This window comes from Galeopterus variegatus, unplaced genomic scaffold (assembly GCF_000696425.1).
Source record: "Galeopterus variegatus unplaced genomic scaffold, G_variegatus-3.0.2 Scaffold1264, whole genome shotgun sequence".
NCBI lineage: Eukaryota > Metazoa > Chordata > Mammalia > Dermoptera > Cynocephalidae > Galeopterus > Galeopterus variegatus.
This window is the reverse complement of record NW_007727375.1, coordinates 364,014-375,999: the sequence shown is the minus strand read 5'-3', so window position 1 is coordinate 375,999 and position 11,986 is coordinate 364,014. Positions and strand designations below refer to the sequence as shown.

At 52.0% G+C, this 11,986-nt stretch overlaps 1 protein-coding gene across 1 annotated transcript in view; it reads right to left on the bottom strand.

Moving 5' to 3' along the window:
- Positions 1-347: 347 nt before the first annotated feature.
- Positions 348-11,986, bottom strand: part of FBXL18 (F-box and leucine-rich repeat protein 18) — a 16,818-nt gene continuing 5,179 nt past the window's right edge. Inside the window, exons 2-4 of the mRNA XM_008575958.1 lie at positions 11,332-11,547; positions 6,272-7,815; positions 348-570 (exon numbers count right to left, since the gene is read on the bottom strand). Coding sequence (XP_008574180.1) covers positions 348-570; positions 6,272-7,815; positions 11,332-11,547 — 1,983 coding nt within the window. The remainder of the gene's footprint in view (positions 571-6,271; positions 7,816-11,331; positions 11,548-11,986) is intronic.

Sequence of the window (11,986 nt, the reverse complement as noted above, 5' to 3'; positions counted from 1 at the left end):
AGTTAGGGAGGAAACAAATTCAGGGGTTTGTACTTTATACACCAAAGAAAAATTTATGATAAAATACAGACAAATAAAGAATACTTTTGTACTTGGGAGAAAGGGGCTTGAACGCTCTAGAACATTCACCATGTAGCCGGGACAAGGCCCAGGGAGATATAGTGCTGCTGCAGAAGACCAAACCCTTTGCTCTCACTCCATTACTGCCTAGTGTTCTTTAACTCCTTGACATCACTGGAAGACACTCAGAGAAGCTGGAGGAGCAGCAGCTTTGGGACCAGGTCGTGGGGTGGTGGTGCCATCCAAGGCCTTCTGGCCAACCCCAAGGCCGTGCCCAGCCACGCCACTCACCTGCGGAGAAGTGACTGCTGCAGGCTCTTGCAGGTGGCGAGGGACTCCCCGGTGAACAAGTGACACACAACAACATGCAGGCAGCGGGCCATGAAGGCCAGCACGGCGTCAGGCTGCAGGGTGCCGCTGCGGGAGACCAGGCACAGGCGCTGCAGGGAGGGGCACTGGCCTAGCGCCTGGAAGAACTGGGCGTTGGCACTGAAGTAGGGCTGCTCCAGCCTGTGGGGAGAGAGGACGGCATGAAATCCCCACGGAGGAACCCTGCACACCATGCTGTGAGTGGGGGGCCTCCTGGTTTGGGGCCTGACCCAGTTGTGCCCATACCTGTCTACACCACAATCCCCTGGAGGGCTGAGGGACTACTCAGAGCCATGGGGTCTCCCTGGGAGATCCTGATTTGGGGGACCCATTGGGCCTGATGCAATCAGCCTGCCACTGTCTCCAGACCCAGCTAAGGACACTGGCTCAAGGTCACCAACCTCTTTGCCCACAGCCCCTCAGGTTCACCATGCTCCCAGAGCACAATTCTCACCCCACAGACACCATTTAATGAATTTCATCCTTAAGGACACAGGAGAAGAGTCCCAATGGCCATGAGCAGAGCAGATGCCTCTCAGGGATAAAAACGTGGCCATGTGGAGTTTTAATTCACCCTCACCAAAGACAAGATAGTCACCTAAGTCAGGCAGAGCCCAGACAGCTAAGAAGTGGCATTCCTATTATCGATTTGAATTTTTAGCTCATTTTTCTCAAGAAAAATGTTTGAACACACTACTGGGTTCTATCTTTAAGGTAAACATCCCTTTTCAGATCTGAAAGTGGGAAAATGGGAAAAAGATACTGGAAGCACCATTACAGCTGAGCTGCAAAGTCACCTTGGCTGTTCCCAGAGCAGCGAGGAAACACCGGGACCAGACCACAGGGGATAAAAATAGGAAGGAGGCTGAGGATGGCTGCTGGACGCCTCAGCCACCAGGTGGCGATGCATGTCTGCACTACCCGCCTAAGATCTCCTCCAGACCTCCTGTGTGTGGGTGTGGATGTGCGCATGTGCACGCGTGCACGTATGTGATTGCATGTGTGTCTGCATGTATATATACACACACACGTTAAACCTTTTTTCAACTCGGCAGACTCTTCCAGATTCTTCTGCCCTGAAAAAAGTCACAGGTGTTCAGGGTGGGGGCAGGCCTGGTGGGAGAGTGTCTTGTCCACTCGTGGGGGCGGGCAGCAGGTCCAAACCTTCCACCAGCTCCAAACCTTCCACCAGTTCCCCGTCCCCCGGCACAATGTGCAGGAGAGGCCCAGTATACCACCCAGGATGGCTGGCAGAACTGACCTAAGGGGAGGGGCCTACAGCATCTGGAGGTAGGGCAGGGGATGGGGAAAAGAGATACACTGCAATTGGCCCCAGCTTAGGAGGCCCGTGTTTCTTCCTCCCCTCATCCCTCGTCCTTCCCACCAATGAGAATCTGGCCTCCAAATCCCGCTGAGGGGTGACTTGGGTCTCCCCGTGCATCTGTGGATACAAGACAGCACTCAGATCACAGTGGGGCAGGGGACCTCTCTGCTGGCCACCCGAGCAGCACCCAGGCCTCAAAGGTGTTCCAGGGACAGCACGCCAGGGCCTGGCTCTGATATAGCTCTTACTTCTGCCCAGACACTGCCCTGGTTCTGAGGTCACAGCATCCCAGAGTGACTCAGGGTAATGCTCTCCCCCTCCCTCCACCACAAGGCAGGGCTTAATCAATCTTGCCCTTTTCTGCCCGACCTGTAATCCTCTCACTACCAAGGTAGGCCACAAATCCAGAGCCGTGAGGGCCCCAGCCAGAACAACTTGTTCCTGCACCACTTCCTCCCACCAGGAGCCTGGCTGGCATAAAGCTTGGGTTCATGATGGTGAGAACATGATGGCTGACAGCAGCCAGCTGGCCAGCCTGAGGTCCCAAGGTCTGTCATCTCAGGAACATTCCACCAAGAAGCACGGGAGCCCTGGCAGCTCTGGCAGTGCAGGGAGGCAGCCTAGAGAACAGTGTGCCCGGCCCCCTGGGTCCAGAATACCATTTCCTCTGTGCAGCTCCTGCCCACAGGCCAGTGAGTGCCACCTGCTCCTTTCACTCCAGCTTCCCTGGGCCCGCTTGCCGCAGAAGGCAGGAATCCAGAGGAACGGGGCCATTTGGCTGCATTCTAGAAACTGGTGTTTGTTCTGAACAGGCAGTACCCAACTCAGAGCAGACGTGGTTCTTGGTGGCTGCTGGGCACAGGCTCGATTTATGAACAGAGGTGCCATTATGAGCAGCAGTCCAGTTCTCAGGCCGCCCTACAAAACTTACTCATCCCAAGTCCCATGGGCCTCCCCCAATGCAAGCATGGCCCTACTCCTGGGGAAGATGCTCTGTCACAGGATCACATCCCACATCCTGGAGTCCACTCAGTGACCCCTAAATCCTGCTGCGCTGCCACATTCAATGCCCACTCGTCTCGTGTGGCAGGAAACACTCCCAGCTGCGCACAAACTGGCTGTATGATCTGGGCAAGTTCATTAACTCTGAGCCTTCCTTTCCTCATCCGCAAAGTGGGAAAACAGTACCTACACTCATGGGGTTGTTGAGAACATCAGAGGGGTCAACACCTGTGGAAAGCTCGTAGAAAGCACCGGCAGACATCACCAGAGCTCAAAGGTACACTCCAACCACGGTGCGGCCCTCCCCCACCTTCAGCCCCCCATACTCCTCCCCGCCCCCCTCCAGGGCCTCCTTCACCGGCAGCTCCTGCTCAGTCTCTTCTGCTGATTCTTCCTCCTCTTCCTGACCAGTTTTCATCAGGTGCCCCACGGCCCAATCTGTGGGCTCATCAGTTCCATGGCCATCTGCCATCTACATGCTGAGGACTCCAGAACGACTCCCTCAGGCCAGCCCTCACCCTGGGCTGGCAGCTCAGGTCCCTCTGGATTTGAGGCCAGGGCTGGCAGCTCAGGTCCCTCTGGACTTGAGGCCAGGGCTGGAGGGAGCCTGCTGGGTTTCACTACATGGCTTTTAGTACTCTGGCTTTTTAAATTAGGAGAATGTAGTACTTTATTCTACCTTCACCAGTTTCTGTTTTTGTCAAACACTCCCTGATAACGACCAAATGGTTTGGCTGTGGTACAGTCAGAAAAAGAGCGAGGTTTAATGTGCCGGCAAGCAACAAACTGACGGCTACACTGACAGAACCAGAAAGCCCTCTGCTCAGAGTTTAATCAAGTTAGAACTCAAATGCTCGCTTGGGCTCCCCGAATTTAGGAATTATTTGATTCCCAATCACAGGAGGTGAACAGGGTGACAGGGTAGCAAACTCTGGATGGCTTTTCATTTGCTAAATGTATTTTGTGATGCATTTGCAGATTCAAGACCACGCATCAGCACTCCAGGAAAGGCCAGGAATGTGACAGTCAAGGCACGGAAATAAACAAGATGGCAGGAGACACAGGATGAGATGAACCAGCAAGAAAAGTGGGAGCTGATGCCTGGGTGGCTGCAGAGAGAGGCACAGATGAGGAGAAAGGCATCTGCACCCCTCAGAAGTCAGAAAGTCTCCTAACAGGAGCAAAGGGGCTGACTGCTGTGTTCAGAGCCTGGAACTCTCGGATATGTGTGGCTACGATGTTTTCCCTTCATGCAGAAAAGAAGCCCCAAATTTACATTAACTTTGACTCAAATTTTGAATGCAGGGGGATTCTGAAAACTCAGCAGTGTGGTTCTGAAAGCACCCGTAACTGGGGTGCACAGTATCAGAGCGTGATCTGAGACATGGGGCTCTGCGTTTGCTCAGCTGCCGATAGAAGCTGCACATTCAGGGTGTGTTGATGAAACAGGGCAGGAAACACAGAGGTTTCTAGCAATCTGCTCCACCATTTGGAGGCCCAGGATTGATCCTGGGCTTCTCGACCCAACACTAACAGGAACTCAGAAGCCTCAGCAGGGCTGTACTTGGAGGAGGAGGTGAGCGGGGGCAGCAGCTGCCTGGCTGAGCCGCTCTGGGAGGCTCCAGGGTGTGAGCGGCAAAGCACTCTGGAGGCTTCCACTCAGTTCTGGCCCATTTCCTGTCATGTCGAAGCCTTCAGAGGGAGAGAGTGGAGGTTTACAAAGGACACACTTGGGGCCGGCCCGGTGGCGCACTGCTACAGTGCACCGCTTGGGAGCGTGGCGGTGCTCCTGCCGAGGGTTCGGATCCCACATACAGACCAGTTCCCGCTCACTGGCTGAGAGAGGTGCGGGTGCGACACCGAGGGTTGTGATCCCGTTGCCGGTACCCGTCCGGTACGGGCACGACACTGAGGGTTGCGATCCGTTGCCGGACACGAAAAAAGACAAAAAGGAAAAAAAAAAAAAAAAAGTAGCTGATTGGGTCCAGTCCATGGCTCACTTGGGAGAGTGCGGTGCTGATAACACCAAGGCCATGGGTTCAGATCCCACATAGGGATGGCCGGTTCGCTCACTGGCTGAGCGTGGTGCTGACAACACCAAGTCAAGGGTTAAGATCCCCTTACCGGTCATCTTTAAAAAAAAAAAAGGACACACTTGTTTCCACTCAGCGAGGCTCGAGGGCCAAGGTCAAGTTCTGACTTTGGATTAGGTGAGACTCAGCTCCTCCCCTGAGCTTCCATGGCTTCATCTGTGAAATGGGAATGAAGACACCATTCTCATCGGATTGTGGAGATCACTGGTACAGTGCCCAGCCCACAGCAAAGGGCACCACGTGAACACTAACTGTTCTGAGGACAATGACACACATGCCCAAAACAAAGCCCCTTAGGCTGAGACGTGACTTCATGTCCCTGGTGTTGCCCCCTACTCATCCACCCCAGAAGCTAAGGACCCACAGAGAGACCAGCTAATTTATCTAAACCCTGCCTCCACTCTCTCCCCCGACCTGAATCCTTTGTAGAGCTGAGGCTCACTGCCTTCACTACATTTTGTGTAATTTTGCAAGATCAGATCTATCTGCCAAGATTTTCAAATATGTCTTAAGTTAACAAATTCTTATCTTTTAAATACTGGGACCTCATGAGAACACCCTTTGCTTCATAGCATGATTCAGTGCGAATCCATTTCAAGCTTGGCTGTGGCTTGTGGGTTCTACTTCCTTCCATTCTCTTGGATCAGTCCTGCGTCCCTGCTCCAGGCCACCATCGTCCTCCAGGAGTGTGTGGTCCCCACTCTGAGCCAGTCACTCTGTCTTCTCCACCCTGTCCCCCTCCAGTCCACATGGGATGCCAGCAGATCACCCCCCTCCTGCTTAAAATCCTTCGGCACCATCACCTGCCTGCCTCTCCTACCTCATCTTCCCTACTCTTTTCCACCTCCCGCTGTGCCTTGGCCACCCTGAACCAATTGGCTTTTGGGCACATTTTCAAGCCTCTGGAGCTTTTGCACATGCTGCTTACTGTTTCAGAAGGCCTTGGCTCCACATCCCCCGGGTAACTACCATACATCCTTTGAGAAGTGCAAAGTTGGGTCAGAACGCCCTGAGTTCGAACCTGCCTCCCCCACGTACCAGCTCTGCTGTATGGAAATAACAGCCACCTTGCAAGACCATTACAAGGATTAAGTAAGATTATACAACAACAGCATCGTATAGAGCACTCACTCAATAACTACAAGAAATAATTATGCTAAGCTTAGGTACTCCACCTCCTGCACCCCACTAGGGCTCTGCTAGATACTTCCCCAAAGCCTGCCTGAGCACTGTATTGTACACAGTGAGGCCCCCACCCCCAGCCTCTGAGCTCAAGACACCTGTGTTGTGTCCTTCTCTGAGCTCCACCACCAGCAGGCCCAGTGCAGGTCTGCAAATGCATGCTACTCGCTTTCCTCTGCCAGCCTCTAAGTGCCTCCAGAGAGCCAGCAGAGGCCACAGTGGTGTCACCAGGGCCCCTCACCTGAGGTCTTTCAGCCGCTTGCAGTGCTGCAACATGTCTGAGAGGGCGGGCATGTAGACCACCTTCCCCATCATGCCCAGGTTGGCCAGTGACAGGGACTGGAGCTGTTGGCACTGCAGGCCAATGCTGACCAGCCCAGAGCCTGTCAGGATGCTGGGCAGCTGGGCTAGGGTCAGATGCCGCAGGAAGGCCAGCTGGCCAATAGCAGCCACCTCTGAGTCCCCGACATTTTGCGCCCGGCTGCAGGGCGGGAGGGAGTTACGGATGGCAGGCTCGTTGCGTGGCATGGCAGAGGAGAAATTGGACCCGATCAGCTCAAGGTGTTCCAGAAAAGGCAGGTTCTTCAGCAGAGACCAGAACACAGAGGAAGGCTGGGGGACTGTCTGGCCCGAGAAGGGGCTGGGGTAGGACTGCACGCCAATGCGCACCTTCTTGCCAAAGCCACGGGGCACAGCATGCATCACAGGCTGGGCAGGCGCGCGGTCAGCCCGTGGCGCTGAGTCAGCGATGGAGCAGACAGGCAGGGAGAGGGAGCGCAGGTGGCGCAGCCGAGCCAGGAGCTGGCAAAGGTGCCTGCCCAGGCCCTCAGAGCTGTGGTGGTGGGCAGCCGAGAGGTTCAGATGCCGCAGGTTGCAGCAGGACACCACCAGCGTTTCCAGGATGCTACTGTCAATATCATCCTCTGCCTTGCGGAGCAGCGAGTCCGGAGAGAGGCAGTGGACACAGCCGCTGAGATTCAGGCTGGCTAGGCTCCGGAGGTCCTTCCCACCATTGATGACCCGCTGGATCAGGTGGCCACCAGATAGGGTGCACCGGCTGAAGCTGAAGTAAAAGGGCTTGTTGAACTGCATGTGTTGGAGGAGGGACGAGCCGTTCAGCCAGGACTTTGGCAGCTGCAGGGCATCCAAGGCCACGTTGCGGGCCATGGAATCCAGGAGGTTCTTGGTGGCCCCACTCTCAGCAAAGCTGCCAGGGACAGAGATGAGGAAAGCATGCAGATTCTCGGGTGTGCGGTCACTGAGCACGGCCAGGTACAGCCGCACCACCTCCTGGTTGATGTAGCCCGGCGCCAGCCGAGCATAGAAGACCCGCAGGTTCTGGTAGTGGGGCACATTGCTCTGGCCCACCATGAGCTGGCCTGAGAGGATAGCGCCCTCACGCGTGCGGTCCAGGATCTCAAAGTAGAGCAGTAGCTTCTCGAGGCTGGTGCAGCAGGGCACCACACCGTAGGAGGGTGTGAACAGCGTCTGCTTCAACTCCTGCACACGGCTCAGTGTGGCCTTGCACTCGCTGCTCAGCTGGCTGGCATCGAAGCCCGGGCTCACATCGATGGCCAGCGAACGCAGGTTCTGCAGGGCCGAGAGCATCTTAGAGAGGCGCAGGGAGGTCAGGTGGCAGCCGGAGAGGTTCACTTTCACCAGGCTGCGGCACCGGGCAACATGCTCGATGGTGGAGCCCGACAGCCAGTAGCAGCCGGCCATGTTCAGCTGCTGGATCTCCAGGCCAATCTCCTTCACCAGCCGCTTTACCTTGTCCTCGCTCGCCTGCAGAACAGGGACAGGGCAGGGAGAGGAGGAAAGGGACTGAAGTCACCCAGGTGTCTCCTCCCCCATCAGCATGCACACTCTCCGACAACAGTCAGGGAGCCACAAGGCATCCTGCAGAGGTATTCTACTCAAGATAGGGGGAGCTGGCCTCCTGCTCTCCATTCCCACATGCTCACCTTAAGCCAAGTGGCAAGAGTCCCCAGCTAGGTAGGAATGCAAAATGGTGCAGCCACTGTAGAAAATGGTTTTTGAGGGTTCCTCAAAAAGCTAAGTACAGAATTGCCATATGACTGAGCAATTCCGCTCTCAGGTATATATCCAAACGAATTGAAAACAGAGACTCAGAAAGATACCTGTGCACCCATGTTCACTGCAGCATTATTCACAATAACCAAAAGGTGGAAACCGCCCAAGTGTCCATCCACAGACGAATGGGTAAGCAAAGGCAGTCTAGCTATACAATGACCTATTATTCAGATATAAAAAGGAAAGAAGTTCTGACACATTCTGCAACGTGGATGAACCTCAGACACATTATGCTAAGAAAAAGAAGCCCAACACAAAAAGTCAAATATTGCATGATTCCATTTATATGAAATACCTAGAATAGGCAAATTCATAGGAACAGAAAGTAGAAAAGAGGTACCAGGGGCTGGGGGGAAAAGGGAATGTACTGCTTAATGGTTCCAGAATTTCTGTTTAGAGTGATGAAAAAGTTCCAGAGATGGATGGTGGTGATGGTTGCACAACATTGTGAATGTACATAATGCCACTGAACTGAACACGTAAGAATGGACAAGGCGGCAAATTTTATGTATTTTTAAATCACAATTTTAAAAATGGTTAAAATGACAAATTTTACATTATATATATTTTACCACAATTCAACAAATATACCAAAAACCATTGACTTGTACATTTTAAACAAATGAGTGAATTATACAGTATGAGTCATATCTCAATAAAGCTGTTTAAAAAGAAGAAGAAAGAGTTCCAGCTATAGAGGAGCCCGACCACCCACAAAAGCCTCCTGCCGGCCAAGTGCATGGAAAGGCCACCTGGGTAAGGTCCCTGTCTCTCTAACACACACTGCAAAACTGGAATCAGGTCCTATGAAGCTAGCTTTAGAGTTCCAGCTATAGAGGAGCCCGACCACCCACAAAAGCCTCCTGCCGGCCAAGTGCACGGAAAGGCCACCTGGGCAAGGTCCCTGTCTCTCTAACACACACTGCAAAACTGGAATCAGGTCCTATGAAGCTAGCTTTGTCGGTTGCTTTCTTTCTCATCATATGCATTTTCTCATCATTAACTATTCCTCACAGACATGGCTTGGACTGGCTTAGGTGAAACACAAGATACCAGGCAGGGGAGCACAGCAGGCGGTCACCCACAGTCAAACACTGCAGCCATCTCCAGCGGGGTCCCATCATACACAACGCTGCATCAAGTATCCATGTAACAGAGGCATCAGTGCATTGGATTCCTTCCCTAAGGTAAAGGTCTATACACAGAACTGTGTGGTCAGAGCACAGGCACATTTTAAATCCTCCGCATATACAATGATTGGCACTGTCCTTGGGGAGCCCACCCCTTCCTCTACAGAAAAAAAACCTTCATGAACAGGACGCCTGATGTCAGTGCTCTAGGGAGTATGCTTAGCCTCTCTTCCCCACCAGAGATGAGCCCTCTAGCAGAAAGAGCAAATGCTCCAGTGGGGCCTCACTCTGGTACCAAAGGCTCCACTTCATAACCAGAAAGAACAGCTAGGAGCCCTTCCCACAGCCTCCTAAAATATGGATTAAGGTCAACGCCCTACGGAATTCTGTTTCTTTTTACCTTTATTTTTTTTTATTATTATTTTTTTTTAAAGATGACTGGTAAGGGGATCTTAACCCTTGACTTGGGGTTGCCAGCACCACGCTCACCCAGTGAGCTAACCGGCCATCCCTATATGGGGTGGACCCTCTTTTTACCTTTAAAATACATCATCTTTGGGCCGGCCCATGGCTCACTTGGGATAGCATGGTGCTGACAACACCAAGTCAAGGGTTAAGATCCCCTTACCAGTCATCTTTTAAAAATAAATAAATAAGGGCCGAGCCCGTGGCACACTCAGGAGAGTGCAGCGCTGGGAGTGCAGCGACGCTCCCGCCGCGGGTTCGGTGAGCCCGTGGCACACTCAGCAGAGTGCAGCACTGGGAGTGCAGCGACGCTCCCGCCGCGGGTTCGGATCCTATATAGGAATGGCCGGTGCACTCACTGGTTGAGCGCGGTGTGGGCGACACCACACCTAGGGTTGCAATCCCCTTACCGGTCACGAAAAAGACAAAAAATTAATAATAAAATAAAATAAATAAATAAATTTAATTAAATACATCATCTTTGGCTAGAGCACAGCCCCAAGGTCACAGGTTTGGATCCCCGTATCAGCCAGCCACCAAAAAAAAAAAGACACATCAACTGATTCTCAACAAAGGTTCCAAGGCAATTCAATGTGGAAAGGATAATCTTTTCAATAAGTGGTGCTAGAACAACTAGATAGCCATATGCAAAAAAAGTGAACCCCGACCCTGCTTCATGCCACATACAAAGGTTAACACAAAATGTATCATAGACTTAACTGTAAGAGCAAAAATTATAAAACATCTAGAAGACAACATAGGGGAAAATCTTCATGACCTCAGGTTTAACAAAGATTTCTTCAATATGACACAAAAAGCATGCACTCAAAAATTCAACAAATTGGACTTCACCAAAATTTAAAATGTATGCTCTTCAAAAGACAGTTAAAAAAATGAAAGGCAAAGCCAGACTGGGAAAAAAATATGGGAGATAACATTCACAATACATATATCTGACTGGTACCTAAAATATACAAAGAACTCCTATAACTCACCAAGAAAAAGACAACTCAATAACGAATGGGCAAAAGACTTGAACAGTCACTTCTGAAAAGAAGATACACAAATGGCCCAGGCACTTCATGCAAACATGACAGGCAGCATCCTTCATCAGTTAAAGCCACAATGAGATACCATGTCCCACCCATTAGAATTGCTGAAACTGAAAAAACTGACACCACCAACTATTGACGAGGAGGCAGAGCAACAGGAACTTTCACACATGGTGGGGTGTGAAATGGCACCCTCCCATTGTGCCACTGGACAGCAGTATGTTTCACTTTACAAGAAACTCCCAGCACCTCTCCTGGACCCAGCAATTCCACTCCTAGCTATCTACCAGAAACTGAGACTCTCCCCTACTCACGTGCCTGAGGCCCTAAGTTCCCTCCCAAAACAATATCTACAAATATCTGCCCCCGTGGCATAACACCCACACTTTTCTGCCCCTTATATTTGTCATTTAATGTATCTTGGAGACTGGTCCAGGTAAGACTTCCAGTGCCTGCCTCCTGATTCATCAGCTGCACAGTGTCCCACTGCAGGGCTGTGCCAGTCGTCAACGACTTACCTGTAGGCTGATCCTAATCTCCTGCCCCCACACCTGGCTTACCTGATAGTCCTTCTGCAGCAACACGGTGTGAATGAGGCTCTTGTCAAGGCACAGGGTTGCGAGCTTCCGGCAGGTGCGCCGGACATTCAGAATCAGGTCTGTGCTAGGGACGTGGTTCAGGATATGCAGGAGGATCTCGTCAGAGAACCCCAGGAGATGGGCACTGCCCGCCATCCCAGCTGCTGCAGGGTGTGAGTCATCATCGTTGGACATGTCCTGAAAATAAGGGGGACACCGAATTCCCACAGGACCTCCAAGAGCAGCCGTCAGCCTGGCTTCCCCAGCTAGAGAAAGAAGTCAAGAGAAGCCCTCACCATAGATCATGAGAGAGAAGGAGTTTTTACCAGAAATCTTAACTACATAGCAAAAAAAACTCATGAAATTCTTCAAAACTCCTTTTTAGATTTGTGAACTAGGATCTCTCTTCAAAAATAAAAGATTAGTGGGCCGAGCCCTATATAGGGATCCTATATAGGGATGGCCGGTGCACTCACTGGCTGAGCGCGGTGCGGCCGGTCTCAAAAAGGATAAATAAATAAATGAATGAATAAATAAAAGATTAGAAAGAAGATCAGTATGTGTTTAAAATATTTTATGGGAGCCGGCCCGGTGGCGCACTGGAGAGTGCGCCGCTTGGGAGCGCGGCGGCGCTCCC